This window comes from Neoarius graeffei, chromosome 6 (assembly GCF_027579695.1).
Source record: "Neoarius graeffei isolate fNeoGra1 chromosome 6, fNeoGra1.pri, whole genome shotgun sequence".
Lineage (NCBI taxonomy): Eukaryota > Metazoa > Chordata > Actinopteri > Siluriformes > Ariidae > Neoarius > Neoarius graeffei.
The window spans coordinates 68871619-68895711 of record NC_083574.1 but is presented as its reverse complement, the minus strand read 5'-3'; the positions used below and the strand labels follow the sequence as shown (position 1 = coordinate 68895711).

The following is a 24093-nucleotide window of genomic DNA, read 5'->3' as shown; positions in this document are numbered from 1 at the left end:
CACACCAACTTTTTGTCATGGTGATGATCTCAGCTCAGACATATGGAGAGGTTCTTGTGTGTGAAAGGGCACAACAGCCAGACACAGGTTTCTACTTGTTTTTCCAATGCTGGAGAACCAGAATTTCTCTTTGATCAACTTCTTAGTTTTGACCACCCCAGTGGCCTTCATGTGCAAGTGATATTGCTCTGCTTTTGTAATGAATGGAAAACAATACTTGTACCCCGTAGCACAGTGTCATCAGTAGGAATCACTGTCAGTTCATCCTTGATTTTCTTGAAGGACATGAGAACAGCTACATCAACTATTTGCAAAAGTCTGTTTTCCAGACAGTTACTCTCACGAGCCTTCTTTGATGAGGTGAATGACTTTGCATAGAGTGGGGTCAGCTTTGGTTGCAGTGTCATTGCCTATGCATATACTTCTGTTTGTCTTTCATTGTTTGAAGGGCCCTGAGAGATATATGATACTTGTGGTAGGTGGCATGACAATAAGTCTGCTGGATTGTCCTTACCAGACTTGTAATGGACTACGTAGTTGTAAGACTGCAGACAAAGACTCCAGCATTCTATATGAGCAGGTGGCTTGGATTTAGGGTTGTTCAAATTCCATTCTAAAGGTTTTTGATCACTGACTAGGATAAAAGGTGCTCTGTATGTGTGGAAATGTTCACAGCCCCACACAATAGCAAGAGCTTCACATTCTCATTCATCTCATTATGTCTAGCCGCTTTATTCTGTTCTACAGGGTCGCAGGCAAGCTGGAGCCTATCCCAGCTGACTACGGGTGAGAGGCGGGGTACATCCTGGACAAGTCGCCAGGTCATCACAGGGCTGACACAGACAACCATTCACACTCACATTCACACCTACGGTCAATTTAGAATCACCAGTTAACCTAAACTGCATGTCTTTGGACTGTGGGGGAAACCGGAGCACCTGGAGGAAACCCACACGGACATGGGGAGAACATGCAAACCCTGCACAGAAAGGCCCTCGTCGGCCACAGGGCTCAAACCCAGACCTTCTTGCTGTGAGGCAACAGCGCTAACCACTACACCACCGTGCCGCTGCTTCACATTGTTTGTGAATATTTTTGTTCAGCAGGGGACAATGCTCTACTTGCAAAGCTCATCACCCTTGCCAGTGCATTTGGGCCATTTCTTTATTCCAATATGGCCCCAAGACCTACTGGACTTGCATCAACTACCAGGTAGTATAGGTCAAAGTAGATCATTACTGTATCACTTGTTACTTTGTTTCAGTTTATTAAGAGACCTCTGGTGCTTGTCCACCCAAATCCAACAAGCACTCTCAAAGGCTGAGTTACTGGGGCAAAGTTCTTGATAAAACAGGCTATGTAATTTGCCATGCTGAGAAGACTGTTGACCTCACTTGCATTGATTGGGTCAGCAGTGTCCTGAAGTGCCTCAACCTTCTTGGGATCAGGAGAGAATCTTCCAGCTAAGAATACCTGATGAAGTCTAGAGTGGTTTGTGCATATGAACACTTGTCCTTGTTGAGTCAGGTTCTTCTTTTTCAATTGCTGAAATGTTGCCTGAAGAGTTTGATCATTGCTTGTTCTGCCAAACCAAAATGACATCACTTAGGATGATAACTCCTAGGATGCCATCCAGGGCTTAAAAAATGGCATTTTGAACACCTCCGCAGCTGATGAAACTACAAAGCCCAGTCTTTTGTAATGTCACAGTCCTCAGATGAGTCAAGAAAGTTGTGATATATTGCAAGGATGATGCTAATTCGGGTGGCATGGTGGTGTAGTGGTTAGCGCTATCGCCTCACAGCAAGAAGGTCCGGGTTCGAGCCCCGTGGCCGAAGAGGGCCTTTCTGTGCGGAGTTTGCATGTTCTCCCCGTGTCCGCGTGGGTTTCCTACGGGTGCTCCGGTTTCCCCCACAGTCCAAAGACATGCAGGTTAGGTTAACTGGTGACTCTAAATTGACCATAGGTGTGAATGCGAGTGTGAATGGTTGTCTGTGTCTATGTGTCAGCCCTGTGATGACCTGGCGACTTGTCCAGGGTGTACCCCGCCTTTCGCCCGTAGTCAGCTGGGATAGGTTCCAGCTTGCCTGCGACCCTGTGGAACAGGATAAAGCGGCTAGAGATAATGAGATGAGATCTCATCTCATTATCTCTAGCCGCTTTATCCTTCTACAGGGTCGCAGGCAAGCTGGAGCCTATCCCAGCTGACTACGGGCGAAAGGCGGGGTACACCCTGGACAAGTCACCAGGTCATCACAGGGCTGACACATAGACACAGACAACCATTCACACTCGCATTCACACCTACGGTCAATTTAGAGTCACCAGTTAACCTAACCTGCATGTCTTTGGACTGTGGGAGAAACCGGAGCACCCGGAGGAAACCCACGCGGACACGGGGAGAACATGCAAACTCCGCACAGAAAGGCCCTCGCCGGCCACGGGGCTCGAACCCGGACCTTCTTGCTGTGAGGCGACAGCGCTAACCACTACACCACCGTGCCACCCTGAGATGAGATGATGCTAATTCTATCTGATGATCCCCATAGTTTAAATCTGGCTTTGAGAAGAACCTGGATCCATTGAGAGAGACCCATGGAGTGGGACTATCCACCTTCTTGATTGATGTGAAGTTTCTCTAGAAAAACTTGAAAATTGAAAAGCAATTCAGCTTCAATTTGCTTCCTTATGAAATGGTTTTCTTCTATGAGGTGGTGTGACTGGAAAGAGCCTTGTCTTTTTGTATACAAGGGCGCTGCTCTTGTGGCGACCGGCAGCAAGTGTTTGCATTTGTTTGTGCTGTTTGCGTCTCGTTTTTGTTCCCAAATGAGTATGTCATTTTATTTCTGAGTGTTTACACGTGCACTACAAACTTTATAATGGATATATTTCCCCTACTACTCCTGACAATCTTGCTAAACATCGTACAGGCTTTGTTTATCAAGCCAGACAGGATTCAATACACAAGGGACTTTCTCCTGGGGTTGAGATCGAACAATTATCTGTTGGATCGGGATGTAATCTAGCAATACAGCTGAGGTGAATGGAATCCCTTTGAACTGTTCGCTGATGTTAATGTGCCAAATCAAAGTTTTAAAAGTGCTTTAACTAAAAGAATCAGGAAGCATGGGAAAAGGGGTGGCGTGCAGTGGCGATTACGCAAATTAATTAAGAAGAAGCACCTTCCATTACCTTCAATTGTTCTGGCAAATGTCCAATCTTTGAAAAATAAGACAGACGAGCTGCAAGCGTGTTTTTCCTCAATGCATGAGTTTAGGGACGCTTGTGTACTAGCTTTCACAGAGTCATGGCTGGCTGATAGAGACTCGGATTCTTCTGTTTGCATTGATGGATTTGGTGCTCCAGTTCGATTAGTCTGTGACCCGGGGAGGACGGGGAAGTTGCACAGTGGTGGTGTCTGTCTGTACATCAACCCCAATTAGTGCAATAATGTCACTGTGCGCGAACGGATATGTTTACCGGATATTGAGCTGTTGTCTGTGTCTGTCAGGCCTTACTATCTACCTTGGGAATTCCCCCAAATATTTTTAACGGTGGTATACATCCATCCCAAAGCAACCAGTAACACAGCAATTTTGTTCATCAAAAACTCCAATCCATCTCTCCTGATGCCCCGTGCCTCTTCTTGGGTGATTTTAATCATGTCAACTGTAAGAAGACATTGAGCAGTTTCACCCAATATGTTACCTGCCCCACTAGGGGTAATAAGATGCTGGATCTCTGCTACGGCTCCATCAAGGGAGCTTATAAGTCTGTTGCAGGTCCTGCCCTTGGCTGCTCCGACCATAATGTGGTGCATCTTATACCCACATACAGGGCTATGCTGCGTAGAGACAAAGTGAGGGTGCGTGAGGTTCAGGTGTGGAGTGAAGATAGCACTTTGGCCCTGCAGGGCTGTTTTGACTATACTGACTGGTTTATCTTTCAGGATTCATCCAATAGTATTGATGAGCTGACAGACACTGTATACAGTTATATCTCTTTTTGTGTGGAAAGCGTAATACCAACTAAAACCATTGTTTCCTATCCCAATAATAAACCTTGGATTTCCAAAGAATTAAAAAAGCTGTTAAGGGAAAAAAGGTCCGTTTTTAAAAGTGGTGATAAAATTGCATATTCTGAAATAAGGAAGATTGTGCGGGCCAAAATAGCCAAAGCTAAACGTAAATATAAAACTAAGATTGAGTCAAAGTTTAATGAGTCTGACCTCAGATCTGTGTGGAATGGCATGAAACTTATGACAAGCCTAAACAACAGCTGCAATAGTAATACTGTGTTTTTAAAAGGTTTTGCTTCTGATGTGCAGCTGGCAGATGAATTAAATAATTTTTATTTGAGATTTTCGAATGATGATTTTAATGATCAAATCATAGACATGCGGGAAAGGGTCAGAGACACGTCTGCTTTTAGTATTGATGTTGCTGCAGTCGAAAAGCTGTTCAAGCATACTAAAATAAGAAAAAGCCCTGGCCCGGATAACATTAGTGGCCACGTGCTTAGGTCTTGTGCAGGACAGTTGAGTGAAATTTTTCAATTTATTTTCACCCTATCCCTTCAGATGCAAGCTATTCCAAAAATTTGGAAACATGCCACTGTTATCCCTTTAGCTAAGTGTAGTCACCCCAAGGTTCTCAATGACTTGGCTCTCACCTCACTGGTGAAAAAGTCATTTGAGAAACTGGTTAAGTGGGAATTAATGAAATGGGTGGAGCAACAGCTAGATCCTCTCCAGTTTGCTTATGGAGCACTTGCATGTGACGTCACATCCACTCCAGATTGTAGACAAACGCCATCTTGGCGGTCAAGCGCCATATTTCCGCTGCTGACTTTCATTCTTTTTTTGCCAAAATATTCAAAAATTACCGTGCCACAATGCCGGATACTTGCATGGCATATAAATGCCACAACAGGAGAGGTCAGAAAACAGGAAGAAAGTTTCATAGGCTGCCACGGGACCCTGACAGGCGCGCAAAATGGATTGCTGCTATCGGAAGTTTGTATGGATTTATATGTAAATCCACACAAACATGTGTTTTTGTTAGAATTGTGGATGTATCGTAAAGGTATTCTATGATGGCTCTCTGTTTTTTTTATGTCGTGGTCGTGAAAACTCCGTCCGGTAAGCCATAAGGGTCACAAATCTGTAGACCGTTTATTTTAGACATGTATCTAATTATCTGATCCAAACAACAAGAACAAGGCATGGGTACCGACTGGAAGGAGCGATCACTGGCGCCTGTGCAGTGACCATTTCATCTCAGGTTCGTCATGTATTTATTTCAGTATATCCATGTGGTTATTTGCAGCATAAGTTTATGACTTGCTCTAATAAAAAAATTTCGGGAAGTGGGAGCCTGAGAAAAGGGTTGGGGCGGGGGGTGGATTGGGTCTTTAGCGGTGTGGTACGAAAAAAAACAGTAAAGAATTTATAAGAATTTACCACTGTCTTAGTAGTAAATCCTTATAAATATAAGGATCAATCCTTATAAGGACTTATAAATAAATATATATGCCCACACATCTTTAATTCTAAGAATTATGATTTATCAGTATTGCTAATTAAGGTAAAAACTAAGGAAATTAAACTGGACAAATACGTTTTTATTTCATTAAGCAGGTTTACCATATATACAGTAATAGTGATAGACTACTGATACTTGATCTAACTGATAATATAAAATATTCAACCATAATCGGCTGGTCAGTGCTATGCTAGATACTACTGATATATCTAGCATCAGTTAAGTGACTTACCCGGCCAATGACGATAGTTTTTTTTTTTTCTTCTTTACAAGATGCCACATCTTAGGGGGGCTGACAAATCCTGAATTTCTGTAGAGATAACTCTCCAGAGATTTATAAGCACGCAGTGCTTCACCACTGAACAGCGAAGGAAAGTTGATTAGGTAATTATACACGTCTGGGTATTCCACCTCCGGCAGTTCAAGATCCACTGACACGGTCGTGAAAACTCCGTCCGGAAAGCCATAAGGGTCACAACTCTGTAGACCGTTTATTTTAGACGTATATCTAATTATCTGTGCATTAGAAAAATGAGCCGTGTAGTCCGTCGGTTGAAAGTGATCCATTCTGTACACGAGTGCAGCAGTATTCAGCTGTGTTGTTGCCCGACAAGATGGCGTCTGTGTACTTTCCGGTCACGTGACTGCAAGAGCTATCCTAATATTGTTAAACTTCCTCTACCACCATCTGGAGGTGCCTAAGATCCATGTCAGGCTTCTTTTTATTGACTTTTCATCAGCATTCAACAACATTCAGCCTTATTTGCTGGCTGAAAAACTCCAAACCCACTTTAACCTTGAGTCTAACCTCATAGGTTGGATAGTTGATTTTTTGGCAGATCGGACACAGTGTGTAAAAGTTAATGGTGTCCTCTCCTCCATACAAGTTTCACGTACCGGCTCACCACAGGGCTGTGTCCTCTCCCCCCTTCTCTTCTTACTATATACAACCCTGATTCCAAAAAAGTTGGGACAAAGTACAAATTGTAAATAAAAACGGAATGCAATAATTTAGAAATCTCAAAAACTGACATTGTATTCACAATAGAACATAGACAGCATATCAAATGTCGAAAGTGAGACATTTTGAAATTTCATGCAAATATTGGCTCATTTGAAATTTCATGACAGCAACACATCTCAAAAAAAGTTGGGACAGGGGCAATAAGAGGCTGGAAAACTTAAAGGTACAAAAAAAGGAACAGCTGGAGGGCCAAATTGCAACTCATTAGGTCAATTGGCAATAGGTCATTAACATGAATGGGTATAAAAAGAGCATCTTGGAGTGGCAGCGGCTCTCAGAAGTAAAGATGGGAAGAGGATCACCAATCCCCCTAATTCTGCACCGACAAATAGTGGAGCAATATCAGAAAGGAGTTCGACAGTGTAAAATTGCAAGGAGTTTGAGCATATCATCATCTACAGTGCATATCATCATCAAAAGATTCAGAGAATCTGGAAGAATCTCTGTGCATAAGGGTCAAGGCCGGAAAACCATACTGGGTGCCCGTGATCTTCGGGCTCTTAGACGGCACTGCATCACATACAGGCATGCTCCTGTATTGGAAATCACAAAATGGGCTCAGGAATATTTCCAGAGAACATTATCTGTGAACACAATTCACCGTGCCATCCGCCGTTGCCAGCTAAAACTCTATAGTTCAAAGAAGAAGCTGTATCTAAACAGGATCCGGAAGCGCAGACGTCTTCTCTGGGCCAAGGCTCATTTAAAATGGACTGTGGCAAAGTGGAAAACTGTTCTGTGGTCAGACAAATCAAAATTTGAAGTTCTTTATGGAAATCAGGGACGCCGTGTCATTCGGACTAAAGAGGATAAGGACGACCCAAGTTGTTATCAGTGCTCATTTCAGAAGCCTGCATCTCTGATGGTATGGGGTTGCATTAGTGCATGTGGCATGGGCAGCTTACACATCTGGAAAGACACCATCAATGCTGAAAGGTATATCCAGGTTCTAGAGCAACATGTGCTCATCCAGACGACATCTCTTTCAGGGAAGACCTTGCATTTTCCAACATGACAATGCCAAACCACAAACTGCATCAATTACAGCATCATGGCTGCATAGAAGAAGGGTCCGGGTACTGAACTGGCCAGCCTGCAGTCCAGATCTTTCACCCATAGAAAACATTTGGTGCATCATAAAACGGGAGATACGACAAAAAAGACCTAAGAGAGTTGAGCAACTAGAATCCTACATTAGACAAGAATGGGTTAACATTCCTATCCCTAAACATGAGCAACTTGTCTCCTCAGTCCCCAGATGTTTACAGACTGTTGTAAAGAGAAAAGGGGATGTCTCACAGTGGTAAACATGGCCTTGTCCCAACTTTTTTGAGATGTGTTGTCATGAAATTTAAAATCACCTAATTTTTCTCTTTAAATGATACATTTTCTCAGGTTAAATATTTGATATGTCCTCTATGTTCTATTCTGAATAAAATGTGGAATTTTGAAACTTCCACATCATTGCATTCCGTTTTTATTTACAATTTGTACTTTGTCCCAACTTTTTTGGAATCGGAGTTGTACAAATGATTGCAAGAGTAAGTTAATTATGTGAATAGGCATTTTTTGAAGTTTGCTGATGACACAGTCATAGTTAGCCTTTTAAACAATGATGAGAAGGGACATGGTTCTGTTGTTGATGATTTTATTGCTTGGTGTAAAGAGTTTTATTTATCTATTAATGTAGCCAAGACCAAAGATATGATAATTGATTTCCGCAGGTCTCAGAAATCTTTTACACATACTGTTATTCAAAAAGAAAATGTTGATGTCACAGAATACAGATACTTGGGAACCATTATTGACAACAAATTGTCATTTGAGAGTAACACTGATGCTATGTGTAAAAAGGCCCAACAGCGGCTTTTCTTTTTAAGGAAGATGAAGTCTCTTAATGTGTGTAGGACCTTGATGACTTTATTTTATCAAAGTTTTATTGAATCTGTTTTGTCCTTTTGTATTGTTCTGTGGTATGGTGGTCTGCCACTGACCAGTAAGGGCAGGTTATCAAAGCTAGTTAATGTGGCAGCAAAGGTGGTTGGGGTTTATCTTACCCAGCTGCAAGATGTGTATGTAAAACGGGTCATGAGTAAGGCACAACAAATTCTAAAATACCCCAACCACCCACTTTTTGGGGAATTTAGTTTGCTCCCCTCAGGCCACCGTTTTAGAATTCCTGCTGTAAGGACAAGGCGTGCCAGACATTCTTTTATTTTAGTGGCTATTAGGACCCTTAATTCATTAAGGGACACCTAATTTTTTTCCTCCTATTTTTTTCTGTAGTTACTGTTATTGTCATTGTTTAGTGGCATTAACTAACAGTGACACTTATGGGTTGGGGGTGGGCTGGTGGGTATATCTATTTGAGTAATGTGTTTGTGTGTAAATATATTTATGAATGTGTTTGTGTGGTCCATGTCTATGTTTTCTTAATTCATGTTCTCTGAATACCTGCTGCACACCAAATTTCCTTTTTTAAAGGATAATAAATCTGAAACTTGAAACTTGAACTTTTTCTCATATGCAACTTGACTTGAAACTCATTCAACTTGCCCACTGTATGAAAGAGGTCAGCATAGTCAGTGAGAAGATAATCTGTTGCATTTACTTCTGTCTGGTTTGTGGTTATAGTGGACTGCACTAGCTGTGGTGGAGCTGTGTGAAGTGCACTGGCAACTTTTGAGTAGTCCTAATTGACTGACAGTGTCATAGCCAAGTAAACTGCCATTACTTCCTTTTTGTACATGTTGCATTTGGTAATGTGACTTGGATTCACATTACCAAATGACAGGATATACCCCCCTCTCACCCATAGTCAGATGGGCTAGGCTCACAATCACTGCATATTTCCCCTCATACCAGGCACTGCATTTCTTCATAGGTACTAGAGTTGTAGCAGCTTTTCTTTACAGCTATAATCTACAGCCAGAACATTCTCCCTTGGATATCCTTGTGCTGCACTTTGTTGTGTTTGTTCCATTTTCAATACTTGAATCTAAGCAAGTGCTATGGTTCTTCTAAGTGAGGGGAGCTCAGCCATTTCTTGTTTCTGTACTGCTTTACACCACAGTTTATTACATGTTTGAATGATCAATGTTTTGATCTCTCTTTCAACAATCAGGAAAATCAAGAGTTGCTGCTAATAGCCACTGCCATGTGTGGTAAGAGGTAAATGTTTCCCCTGCAAGTTGTTGAGCTTGAAATTTGATGAAGCATTGCTGAGGCGGTTTCTTTTAGAATTATGAACCTTCCCATTTGGTCATTTCCTTGCTATTTGCTCATTTCTAATATCTAAAGCCACACCTTATGCCTGTGACCTTCCATTCTACTTTCTTTCATTCCACGTCATCAGGATGGTTTCCTTCAGAATGATTTGAGGCTGCATGTCAAAGACTATCACTTTACAGGTTGCTTAGATAATACTCTTAGCATACATAAATTACACTGATTCAATTCAACTTTGTCATATGTACTAGAGACAGTGTCGCACAGTACAATTAAATTCTTATTCTGCGAGTCCTCCAGCAACATTACCTAAAATAAATACATTAAAAACAAGAGATATAAAGTGTCCATCCATTTTCTGTAGCCACTTATCCTGTACAGGGTCGCAGGCAAGCTGGAACCTATCCCAGCTGACTATGGCTGAGAGGCAGAGTACACCCTGGACAAGTTGCTAGGTCATCACAGGGCTGACACATAGAGACAAACAACCATTTGCACTCACATTCACACTTGCAGTCAATTTAGAGCCACCGATTAGCCTAACGCGCATGTCTTTGGACTGTGGGGGAAACCGGAGCACCCGGAGGAAACCCATGCAGACACGGGGAGAATATGCAAACCCCACACAGAAAAGCCCTTGTCGGCTGCTGGGCTCAAACCCAAGACCTTCTTATTGTGAGGCGACACCACCATGCCGCTGAGATATAAAGTAATTAAAATAAAGTAATTAAAGAGATAAAGCAATTTAAAAAACAGGGACATAAAGTAGTATTTATAAAAAAGATGCAGCAAAGTGTGTAAAGTGCCAATGCAAATAAATAGGTAGTTCAGTGCAAACTCTGCAAGACTGGGGGAGAGGCAGTGACTGAGTTTCATTAACAGGCCTGATGGCAGCAGCATGAACAGCTTGTGTTGTGGGTGGGTAGTGTCCTTGATGATGTTAAGGGCCCTCCTGAGAACTCTGGTGTTATAGATGTCCTCCAGTGCAGGGAGTGCTGTTCCAGCAATCCAGTGCTGTATTGCTCCCATACCACACTGTGATGGAGTGGGTGAGGATGCTCTCAATTATACATCTGTAGAAGTTGCTGAGAATAGTGCTTGGCATGCCAAACTTCCTCAGCCTTCTCAGGAAGTACAGATACTGTCTGGCTTTCCCCACCAGGTCTGTGATGTTGTGGGTCCAAGTGAGCTTCTCAGCGATGTTAATGCATAGGAATTTAAACGTAACAACTCTACCTCAATCTCTCCAATATGTAGTGGTGGGTGCTGTACTCTCTTCCTCCATGTGTCAATGATCATCTTCATTTTGCTGTTGTTAAGAGAGAGAGATTATGGTCCTGACACTACTTCACAAGGCTTGCCACCTCCCTCTTGTATGCAGTCTCATCTTCCCCAGAAATCAGTCCAATGACTGTGGTGTTGTCTGCAAATTTGATAAATGTAGTGGAAGTTCATTACGTCTAATTATAGATATTTTAAGTTCGTTTCTTAGACAAGGATTTTTTTTAAATCCTTGTCTAAGAAGGCGTGTCTTTTTTAAGAATCCTTGTCTAATCCAGGAGGCGTGAACTACCTGTCAAATTGGGCGGGACGTTCACGCCTCCGTAACGCAACATCAGCTGATAAGGCACGTCACCACTCGACATCTGGTGACGGATGCCAACCGCCATTAAACCTGAAAGAAGAAGACATCTGGTGACTGTTTCTGAAGAAGGCGGAAGATTCTCGCCGAAACTGTTAACAAGGTAACAAGTTTAAAAAATCCTTGTCTAAGAAACGAACTTAAAATATCTATAATAGATAGACATAATGAACTTCCACTACATATTAAAAATAAGTTATGGAGAAGATTGTGCCAAAGAGGTACGCTACCTAGAAAAGCTAGGAAAAAAATTGGCGCGACAAAGAAACCATCTCCGTTTCAATCTCCGCTGCCGAGATGAAGGCATCATCCCAGCAAGCCTCTACATTAAAAATCCAATTTCAACAAGAAACACAGAAAGGACCATCGAAAAAGCGCGAATGACTCTGGTAAGAGAGAGAATCAGATGCACAACTAACAAAATCAACAATTTAAACACAGAAATAGCACAAAGAACACAAGATTTCAAACGCCGGTTCAAATTCAGCAGTGAAATGGAAAAAAAAAATATGGAAGAATATCTGAATGCAATACAAGAACAAGAGTTTTCAAAAACAAAAAACACGCCATATTAAAAAACTGAACAGACTTATCAATAAGAAACAAAATAAATGCAAGGACAAGCAAACAAACGAAAAATGGATTTGCAACCTGTCTAAACACACACTAACAACAGCAGAACGCACTATACTCTCACGGGGACTAAACTATGCCATTACACCAAATAAAATCCCACATGAAGAATTCATATTAGCCACGGAATTAGCGTGCAATATGATACAGGACCAAGGACAGAAGGCCGCATTAAGGAATGAAATAGCAGGTATCCTCACCTCAGCTAAACCACCACCCAGAAACATAACCAAACAGGAAATGGAAGCCATCAGAACACTTACAAAGAACAAGAAAATAACAATATTACCGGCTGATAAAGGGAGGACCATGGTTATCCTGGACACTATTCAATATGAAAAACAAATGAATGAAATGCTCACGGACCCAAACACATATGAAGTATTAAAAAAAAGACCCAACGGAGGAAAAGAAAAAAAGACTAAAGCTATTACTCAAACTGTTACTGGACGACAACAAAATTGATAAACAAACATACAACCACTTCATCCCCACAGCAAACATCACCCCCCGGATATACGGCACACCGAAAATTCATAAACCCGGAGCACCAGTAAGACCTATAGTAGACAGTATAGGATCAGTTACTTACAACCTTTCCAAGACACTGGCAGACATAATCAAACCACTCCTCGGACTTACGGAATACCACTGCAAAAACTCAAAACAACTAGTGAAAGAATTAAAGGAAATCAAGATAAAAAAGGATGAAATTTTTGTATCGCATGACGTCATATCCCTCTTTACAAAAACACCGGTCACAAACGCACTCAACATCGTAGAAAACCGGTTAAAAGCACACAGAACCCTGAAAAAACGCACAAAAATTACAGCACAGGACATAACAAAACTGTTGCATTTCATTTCGACTTCTACATATTTCCAATTTAGAGGCATAATCTACAGACAAAAAGAGGGATTTGCAATGGGAGACCCGCTATCTGCCACTCTATCACTACGTTCACACTGCAAGGCTTAATGCTCAATTCCGATTTTTTTTGTGAAATCCGATTTTTTTGTGAGGTCGTTCACATTAACAAATATATGCGACTTGTATGTGATCCTCAGTATGAATGAAAAGCGACCTAAAAGTGTTCCGCATGCGCATTGCAGGATACGACGACGTCACACGCAGTGAGCATGGCCAGTGTTTACGGAAGTAACCTAAAGTTTCCTGTGTATGACAGTAGCCCGCATGGAGTACCTGGCGATGATGCAGTTGTTGTTGCGACGGAGCCAGAACATGCACAATAGCCCTGATGTTAAGGAGGAGGTTGAGAAGGAAGAGGGCAAGGGTTTTGGCTCAGGCGTTCTGCGGGGTAGTGACTGCAACCTCCGTTCAAAGGAACGTGTGGGTGCGGAGTCGCATTGATGTCATGCGCCATGTTGTTGTAACTTTTTTTTGAGAGACCCGCCGCCTACTTCAGCGCAGAATAGTGACGTTTGTGGCTTGTTGATGACGTGTAAGTCAGATGAATGCGACCTGGCGGTTCAGACTGAAGTCACATATGAAAAGATCGGATAGGAATCGGAATTAGGACCACATATCCAAACGGCCTGGGTCGGATTTGAAAAAATCGGATCTGTGTCGTTCATATTGTCAATAAAAGATCGGATACAGGTCACATATGGGCGAAAAAATCGGATTTGAATCACTTCAGCCTGCAGTGTGAACGTAGTGTTAGTAACTTTTTTATGGAGGATCTGGAAACCCGAGACATAGAAACAGCACCGGATGACTGCAAACCCATTTTCTGGAAACGATACGTTGATGACATTCTCGAAATAACCAAAACAGGCCACACACAACAACTCACGGATCATTTAAACACCATAGACAAGACAGGCAACATCAAATTTACACACGAAGAGGAATCGGACAAGACAATAGCTTTTTTGGACTTAAAAATACACCACACAGAAGAAGGGAACATTAGAATCACAACATACAGAAAACCTACACACACCGACCAATATCTTCTCTGGACATCTGAACATCCCATCGCACACAAAATGTCAGTAATCAGGACACTATAAGACCAAGCACAGAGCATCACGGAGGAGAAAGACAGACAGGAGGAGGACCAACATATTCAACAGGCATTAAAAAACTGCCATTATCCACTGTGGGCAATCTGAAAAGGGAAATTACAGACACAAAGGAAAAAAACAAACAAACAAACAAGAAAAAACACCAAAAAAACAAACCGGGGTTTTGTCACACTACCATACATAAAAGGAGTCACAGAACGCATCCAACGATCCATGAGGAAATACCACATCAACACCCTGGTCAAACCATATAAGAACCTCCGACAGCTGCTAGTTCACCCCAAAGACAAAATACAACTGGACAATAAATGCAACGTCATCTATGAAATCCCTTGCCGTTCATGTAATAAAGTCTATATTGGTGAAACGGGCAGATGCTTCCATACACAAAGGAAAGAACACCAAATAGAATGTGAAAAAGAAACAACAAAAAGACTCACAAGATCCGAAAAAGAAAAAGCAAACCAAGAAAACCTAAAATCAGCCATTTCAGACCACTGCAAACGGTAAAATCACATAATGAATTGGGAAGAGGCCAGAGTCATTCGCACTGAAGAAAATAGATACCAGCGTTGGATTTTAGAGGCAGTGGAGATATGCAAGCGGGCACAGAGGACGATGAACCGGGATGAGGGAGCGTATGCGCTGTCGCACACCTGGAACGCCGTCCTGGAGGAGCGACCTGACAGCAGGAGGTGTGAACTACCTGTCAAATTGGGCAGGACGTTCACGCCTCCGTAACGCAACATCAGCTGATGAGGCACGTCACCACTCAACATCTGGTGACTGTTTCTGAAGAAGGCGGAAGATTCTCGCCGAAACTGTTAACAAGGTAACAAGTTTAAAAAATCCTTGTCTAAGAAATGAACTTAAAATATAAATTTGATAAATGTTGGTGTTAAGCTGGGTAGCGACACAGTCATGAGTGAAGAGTGTATACAGCATGGGACTCAGAACACAGCCTTGTGGGGTTCCTGTATTTATGGTTCATAAATTTTAAAATTCTTTTGTTTTCAAATCTTTACATGGTCTGGCTCCACTTTATATATCAGATCTTCTAAAGGTTCAGACAACATCTGGGGCATGTAGGTCAGCCGACCAACTCCGTCTTCTTGTTCCTTGCTCTAGGCTAAAAAGCAGAGGTGACCAGGCTTTTGCAGTGATTGCACCTAAGCTCTGGAACGAGCTGCCACTGCACATATGCCTGGCTCCTTCCTTGGCTGTTTTTAAATCTCATCTAAAAACCCATTTTTATGCCCTGGCGTTCAATACAGCATGATTGTCTTATTTATCTGTATGTGTATATTGTTATGCTCAATTTTTGTTTTCTTTTCTGTTGTCTATCAAGTCGTACTACTTTGCCTGTCCAGCACTTTGATCAGCTGTTGTTTTTAAAGTGCTTTATGAATAAACGTGACTTGAAACTGACAAAAGTTAAATGGTATCCATCATTGTTTATTCCATGCTTAACACAAAGCAGACTTTGCTTTTCATGTTTGATTCAACTAAATATTTAAGACAAATGAAAAATGGCATGGACAAAAATGGTGGTAGCCTTTATATCTTGTTGCACAACCTTTAGCAGCAATCACTGCTAACAAGCAATCTCTGTAGCGCTCAATGAGACTTTTGCATCTGCCAACAGGTAGTTTGGCCCACTCTCTAGAAGTCTCAGGATTGAAGGGTGCTTTCTCCACACTGCATATTTCAGCCCTTTCCAGAGATGTTTGATAGGATTCATATCATTGGCACCATCCTTCTGTTCAACCTGTGGTGGATTTTCCTCTTGCAGTTACATCCAAGAAGGTTGGCTACAGTCCCATGGAACTTAAAGGTGGAGTATGAGATTTTTTTCAGGAGTATTTTTTACCATATTGCTTGAAAAGCTCCTCATACCCATGTTGCAAGCAGTACAATAGAAGGTTTGACCCAAAAACGAAATATTTACTTCTGTGTGCGTGTGAGAGAGAGCGAGCAGTGTCACACAGAGCGCAGGATTTTGTCAGTGCGCTCCCTCCAAACAATGGGGATTTACACGAAAACGGAAGGAGATATTCACAAAATTCTTTCACAGTGAGTGCCACAAGGATCTCCTGAACACACTGATGTAATTTTTTGTCTGTAGTGTAAAAAATGAGGTCACTAGAGCGAGTTAAAAATGAGTGACTTTTCTGCTAAGTTTATAATGGCAGTCTATGTGGCTGCGCGGCTGTGCTCTCTTCACTTTCAGGCTTCTCATTCAAAAACTACAAGTCCTATCGTGTAGGTAAACACATTGTGCGAATCAGGACAAGTGTGGCTACTACTTTTGAGAAAATTGTGTGTGTGGAGTGAAAATTGGGGCTGAAAACACAGTTTAAATGAAAAAGTTTAAGCTATTTTTCCAAGCTCTCTACACTCTGCTCCACTGGTGTGTAACGCAATAGACACCCATTATAAAGGCTGATTTTCTCAGGCTTTATAAGGGGGAGGAGGGGTGTAGACGCGGGGGGTGGGAGCATGGCGAGGGCGGGTGTGTTTCTTTTCAAAATATGGCTTGCAGGAACCGTTATTCCAAAATCTCATACCCCACCTTTAAACTATAATAATATTTGCAATTGTAGTCACAAGAACATCAAGCTGTTTGGAGATGATCTGATTACCTTTGCCTTTAACATGCTTGTCTATAATTTTCTTTTGGAGCTCCTCAAACAACGCTCTCCTTTGCTTTCTCTGGTCTATGTTCAATGTGGTGCACATGACCATGCCAAACAGCAGAGTGATGATTTTCTCCATTTAAATAAACTGAGTGACTGATTACAAGATTGAAGACACCTGTGATACTAATTAAGGTTAAAAAATTAGCTTGAAATATCACTATAATCCAATTATTTATAATATTTTCAAGGAGCAATGCCGGGGTGGCCCTATATTTAGCCGGGACCATCCCCGGCCCAAACCATCAATGGTGGCCTGCTTGGAGCATGGGGAAAATAATTTTCACTAATTTTGGTCACTGATCTTATTCTTGCATTAATCATCAATTCAACTGCACTCTGCATTTTCACATGGCAGCCCAGACACCGACAGCATCGCAGCAGATTAAATAGGCACTACCAAATAAGGAAATTCTCCCCTCCCCTCTATTGCAGTTGGTTTGGTCCAAGACTCCTCCTCTGTATTGCGGGGAACTTAAACAACATTGGCGCGAAACAGCGCGCATCAGTGATGGAGGGCAGAAAGAGGCCAGGTGGAACCGAAAGGGCGAAGCTTAAAAAAAAGGAAGGAGGTGGCAGCAAAATGTGCCAAATTGACAGATATGTTCTCAAGACCAGCTGGTAGGTTACCAGGGCCGGAGTGGGCCCTGTTTTCAGTCCGGGAGTTTAATTCACATTCAGGGCACTTTGAAATGGAGGAGGAATTTGAGTACATTAAAAAAGATAAAACAAATAACTGTTCTTTCACAATGCTTTTTATTTGGTTTAAATTCAGGTTCACTTCACTTCACTTTAACAATATAGGTTATAATTCAAATTAACATAAAACGAAAGATAAAAATTAAGAATAAAAGTTGTTTGTACAGTTATTTAACCAATCAAACTGCTGGTATGAGACGGGGCTCCACTTAAAATTGGATGGTGTGTGGCCGCGTGTCTAATCCGCATATACATTTATCTGTGTCACCAACATGTCCCAAAGTTCCTTAGTGAAAATATTTGAAAACACATCCAAAGGACATGCATCTTCAGAAATCGGCATCTTCGACCCGGGTGTGGGAATGAACTTTTACGTCGGGGGCGAAATCCAGCTGACTGCCACTCCAAATAGCAAAGCAGCGAGTATGGCTGATTGTTTCGCGTTATTTAAGACGAATTACACAACACATTTTTAGTCACATAGTCTTAAAATAACGTAAGCACCCATCTCGTGTGCATTTGAACCAATGCTTGTGCATTACATGCCGCATACGCCTCGAAAATAATGGCAAATCAACAATGCTGGGTACTCAGCAACCGGCAGATAAAGCATGAGGGCGCATTAGGCAACTCAAAAATGGTTAAATGAAATGTAGGCTAAAGCAAGTGTTCAATTCTGCTTAGAATATTGGCATACGCATACACCTCTTCTAAGTTATATATTTAACAACAATTATTTAACATCAAATATGACTTCTAGGCCTATGTGTTCATAACCACAATGTGCGCACGCCTGTGGAAATTGCGAGATTTCACATGACATCAAAAAGCTGAATTGACATCGCAAACTATCGACACATTATAGGCCTAGCATAGACTGATAAAATCGACAAACAGGGTTATCATACTCCATATCTTTCGTAACCTACCAGCTGGTCTTGAGAACATATCTGTCAATTTGGCACATTTTGCTGCCACCTCCTTCCTTTTTTTTAAGCTTCGCCCTTTCGGTTCCACCTGGCCTCTTTCTGCCCTCCATCACTGACGCGCGCTGTTTCGCGCCAATGTTGTTTAAGTTCCCCGCAATACAGAGGAGGAGTCTTGGACCAAACCAACTGCAATAGAGGGGAGGGGAGAATTTCCTTATTTGGTAGCGCCTATTTAACCTGCTGCGATGCTGTCGGCGTCTGGGCTGCCATGTGAAAATGCAGAGTGCAGTTGAATTGATGATTAATGCAAGAATAAGATCAGTGACCAAAATTAGTGAAAATTATTTTCCCCATGCTCCAAGCAGGCCACCATTGATGGTTTGGGCCGGGGATGGTCCCGGCTAAATATAGGGCCACCCCGGCATTGTAGGTTACGAAAGATATGGAGTATGATAACCCTGTTTGTCAATTTTATCAGTCTATGCTAGGCCTATAATGTGTCGATAGTTTGCGATGTCAATTCAGCTTTTTGATGTCATGTGAAATCTCACAATTTACACGGTATAGATGTGGTGTATGTCTTAATTCTAAGAAGAACCGGACATTGCTTTACATTATTAACAATTTTAGATGAACAGGTCCCAAATGTGCTGTTGCGTGTTATTTCCTCATCCAGCCTATTTCATCTCGCTGTCACACCGTGCATTTCCACAGGCGTGCGCACATTGTGGTTATGAACACATAGGCCTAGAAGTCATATTTGATGTTAAATAATTGTTGTTAAATATATAACTTAGAAGAGGTGTATGCGTATGCCAATATTCTAAGCAGAATCGAACACTTGCTTTAGCCTACATTTCATTTAACCATTTTTGAGTTGCCTAATGCGCCCTCACGCTTTATCTGCCGGTTGCTGAGTACCCAGCATTGCTGATTTGCCATTATTTTCGAGGCGTATGCGGCATGTAATGCACAAGCATTGGTTCAAATGCACGCAAGATGGGTGCTTTCGTTATTTTAAGACTATGTGACTAAAAATGTGTTGTGTAATTCGTCTTAAATAACGCGAAACAATCAGCCATACTCGCTGCTTTGCTATTTGGAGTGGCAGTCAGCTGGATTTCGCCCCCGACGTAAAAGTTCATTCCCACACCCGGGTCGAAGATGCCGATTTCTGAAGATGCATGTCCTTTGGATGTGTTTTCAAATATTTTCACTAAGGAACTTTGGGACATGTTGGTGACACAGATAAATGTATATGCGGATTAGACACGCGGCCACACACCATCCAATTTTAAGTGGAGCCCCGTCTCATACCAGCAGTTTGATTGGTTAAATAACTGTACAAACAACTTTTATTCTTAATTTTTATCTTTCGTTTTATGTTAATTTGAATTATAACCTATATTGTTAAAGTGAAGTGAAGTGAACCTGAATTTAAACCAAATAAAAAGCATTGTGAAAGAACAGTTATTTGTTTTATCTTTTTTAATGTACTCAAATTCCTCCTCCATTTCAAAGTGGCCTGAATGTGAATTAAACTCCCGGACTGAAAACAGGGCCCACTCTGGCCCTGCCAAGGAGTAACAACAAATTTGTCCACAATATTTTAGACTATCCTTTAAAATAAACAACAAATGATTTACTTTTACAAATTTTTGATTTACTCTATGACACACCAAAGGCATGCAAGTATACATAAGAACACCGCTTTTAATTGCATTACTTTTGAGGAGGAATAAACAAGATGACGCTGCAAGAGTGGCAGCTAGTTGCAGTAGCTCCGAGTGTGTTTATGTGTTTTGGTATGTTTTTGTACTTTTTCGTGTTTCTTTCTGCACTAGTCTCAGTCGGAAGTGTGCACCTCGGGATGTACTACTCGCTAGACTGTGCATTTGTATTTTTCTCTTTTTCTTTCTGGGGATAGTTAAATCAGCGGACCCTTTTAGCCACGGCTCCATTGTTTACACTCGGGAGCAGCTGTTAGCACTGCGCAACACCAACGTACTCCCCGTGGAAAGACCGGTGATCCCCGCGGAATTAAGGAGAAGGAGAAGCAGAGCTGGAATGAAGAGCCGGGAGAAGAAAAGATGGTATAAGCCATGCATACCGTCTGTCATCATGGGAAATGTAAGATCTCTCCCTAATAAGATGGATGAGCTAACGGCGCTAACCAGGCTGCAGAGGGAGTACTGGGAGTGTAGCCTTATGTGCTTCACAGAGACTTGGCTGAATGAACTCTCACCTGACTCACACGTCACTCTGGACGGATTTCAACTCATGAGAGCGGACAGGAAAGCCAAGGAGAGCGGTAAAAGGAAAGGAGGGGGTATAGCGATGTTTGTGAATGACAGATGGTGTAACCCAGGGCACATCAGGGTAAAGGAGCAGTATTGCAGTAAGAACATTGAACTGCTAGCGGTTAGCATTCGGCCATATTACCTCCCGAGGGCATTCTCGCACGTTATCACGATAACTGTGTACATCCCCCTGGCGGCCGATGCTGCTGCAGCCTGTGGGCTCTTACACACTACAGTGTCAAAGCTTCAGACGTCGCACTACCAGTCCCTGCTACTAATCTCCGGTGACTTCAGTCATGCTTCCCTGTCCTCCACTCTCCAACATATTGCTTAACAACCTGGTCTCAGGCCAATACAACATCTCTTATGCCCACCCACTCACTGTATAAACAAACTCTTAAAGTTCTTGATAAAAAACCTAGACATCACCACTGTCTCATTCTAACAAAATATAAACTACTGAGTTGGGAAAACCTTGTCAAATACACAAACTTATGTTTAATATATAAGATTGTTAATGGGGCGGCACGGTGGTGTAGTGGTTAGCGCTGTCGCCTCACAGCAAGAAGGTCCTGGGTTCGAGCCCCGTGGCCGGCGAGGGCCTTTCTGTGCGGAGTTTGCATGTTCTCCCCGTGTCCGCGTGGGTTTCCTCCGGGTGCTCCGGTTTCCCCCACAGTCCAAAGACATGCAGGTTAGGTTAACTGGTGACTCTAAATTGACCGTAGGTGTGAATGTGAGTGTGAATGGTTGTCTGTGTCTATGTGTCAGCCCTGTGATGACCTGGCGACTTGTCCAGGGTGTACCCCGCCTTTCGCCTGTAGTCAGCTGGGATAGGCTCCAGCTTGCCTGCGACCCTGTAGAACAGGATAAAGCGGCTAGAGATAATGAGATGAGATGAGTATCCAGCATGGTCCCTGCATGTTTTAAGCATGCGGTTGTCCAACCCCTGCTTAAAAAACACAATCTTGATGTTAAATGCCTAAAAAATTACCGCCCCATCTCTAAGCTTCCTTTTATCTCTAAGGTGCTGGAAAAAGCTGCGCTCTCTCTCTCTCTCTCTCTCTCTCTCTCAACTGCTCCCCTTTTTAAGCATGCATAATATTCTTGAACCTTTTCAGTCTGGTTTTAGAGCCCTTCACAGTACCGAAACAGCCTTACTTAAAGTGACTAATGATCTGCTGTGCACTTTAGATTCAGGTGAAAATGCAGTCCTGATTTTATTGGATCTTAGTGCTGCCTTCGACACTGTGGATCACAACATTCTTCTCGCTCACCTAGAACAGCAGGTAGGCATTAAGGGGACAGCACTATACTGGTTCAGCTCCTATCTTAAACATGGGACATTTTCTGTGTCCATTAATCAGTTCTCTTCATCCACTGCTCCTGTCTCCTATGGGGTCCCTCAGGGGTCCATCTTAGGCCCAGTGCTCTTTTGCCTATACATGCTCCCCCTTGGTGACATCATTAGAAAATATAATATCTCTTTTCATTTATATGCAGATGACTCACAATTGTATCTCCCACTAAAATCCACTGACTCTGTACAGTCTCTCTTGGACTGTCTTGAAGATATTTAAGTTTGGATGTCTAATAACTATCTCCAGTTAAACAGTGATAAAACAGAAGTCATCATCTTTGGTCCTCCCAAATCCATAAGCACTGTTGCGAGCAAATTAGCTCACCTCACCCCATATGTTAAATCCCATGCCAGAAATCTGGGGGTCATACTTGACTCAGGGCTCTATCTTGACAGACAGATAAGCTCTGTTGTTAAAAACAGTTTTATCAGTTACGAATCATCTCCCACCTCAAATCATTTTTATCTTATAATGATCTGGAAAAAGTAATCCATGCCTTCATTACATTACGCCTGGACTACTGCAATTCCCTCTACCTCAGCCTCCCCCTGTCTTCACTAACGCGTCTGCAGTTGGTTCAAAATGCAGCGGCAAGACTGTTGACTGGTTCAAGGAAGCATGAACATGTCACCCCTGTCTTGGCTTCCCTGCATTGGCTCCCTATTCATTTTAGAATTCAGTTTAAAGTTTTACTTATTGTTTTTAAGGCTCTACATGGGCAGACCCCTGCTTACACCACTGAACTTTTCCAGCCCCATTCAGTCACCAGGTCCCTGAGGTCCTCTAGCAAAGGACAACTACATGTGCCACGGTCACAACTGAAACAGAAAGGTGACGGGGCCTTTGCTGTGGCTGCTCTCCGACTGTGGAACCAGTTACCCTTAGATATTAGATGCGCCCCTTTTATTCCCACCTTTAAATCTAGATTAAAAACTCACCTCTATTCACTAGCTTTTCTAGTCCCCTAATCCTCTTATTTCTTGTGTTCTTGTGTGTCTGTGTTGTAGGTTCTGTTCTGTTTGGTTTAACATTCATTTATTTTTTACATTTGTTTATTTTTCAAATTTGTCTTTTATTTATTATTACTGAATGCTCATTTAGGGCGGCATGGTGGTGTAGTGGTTAGTGCTGTCACCTCACAGCAAGAAGGTCCGGGTTTGAGCCCCGTGGCCGGTGAGGGCCTTTCTGCGTGGAATTTGCATGTTGTCCACGTGGGTGTGCTCTGGTTTCCCCCACAGTCCAAAGACATGCAGGTTAGGTTAACTGGTGACTCTAAATTGACCGTGAGTATGAATGGTTGTCTGTGTCTGTGTCAGCCCTGTGATGACCTGGCGACTTGTCCAGGGTGTACCCCGCCTTTCACCCGTAGTCAGCTGGGATAGGCTCCAGCTTGCCTGCGACCCTGTAGAACAGGATAAAGTGGCTAGAGATAATGAGATGAGATGAATGCTCATTTATTTTTCTTATTCTGTACAGCACTTTGGTCAGTGGTAGCTGTGTTTAAATGTGCTTTATAAATAATTTTTATTTTACTTACTTACTGTGTCCCCCCCCACTATTTTGTAGAATTCAGCAACATTGACATTCCATGTGTTTTTCCAGACTGTCACACACATAAATTGAATATTTAGCACACAGAAATAGCAACTGCCATAGTATTCCATACCTAGAAGAGACATGGTCAGGTAACTGCAAAGTGACTCTGGTCCATACAAAGCTGTTAACTGGGCTGTAGATGCTGGATTCATGGAACTGGAAAGGGGAACACCCCACATTATTCACTGTAGAGGGGAGGCATGCAGACTGTACCAAGTGCCAGTGGTCTGACCTGTAGAAAAAAAGACATAAGCAACCTGCTATAAGACAGCACAAGAAGGGCAGAGTAATACAGTGTCTTGCAAAAGTATTCATTCCCCTTGGTGTTTGTCCTGTTTTGTCACATTACAAGCTGGAATTAAAATGGATTTGGGGGGGTTAGCACCATTTGAT

The 24093-nt window shown here is 42.3% G+C and overlaps 1 protein-coding gene across 1 annotated transcript in view; it reads right to left on the bottom strand.

Annotated features, from left to right (window-relative positions):
- Positions 1 to 24093, bottom strand: part of LOC132888311 (reelin-like) — a 1389809-nt gene that overhangs the window by 61253 nt on the left and 1304463 nt on the right. Inside the window, 1 exon segment of the mRNA XM_060924376.1 lies at positions 23771 to 23932. Coding sequence (XP_060780359.1) covers positions 23771 to 23932 — 162 coding nt within the window.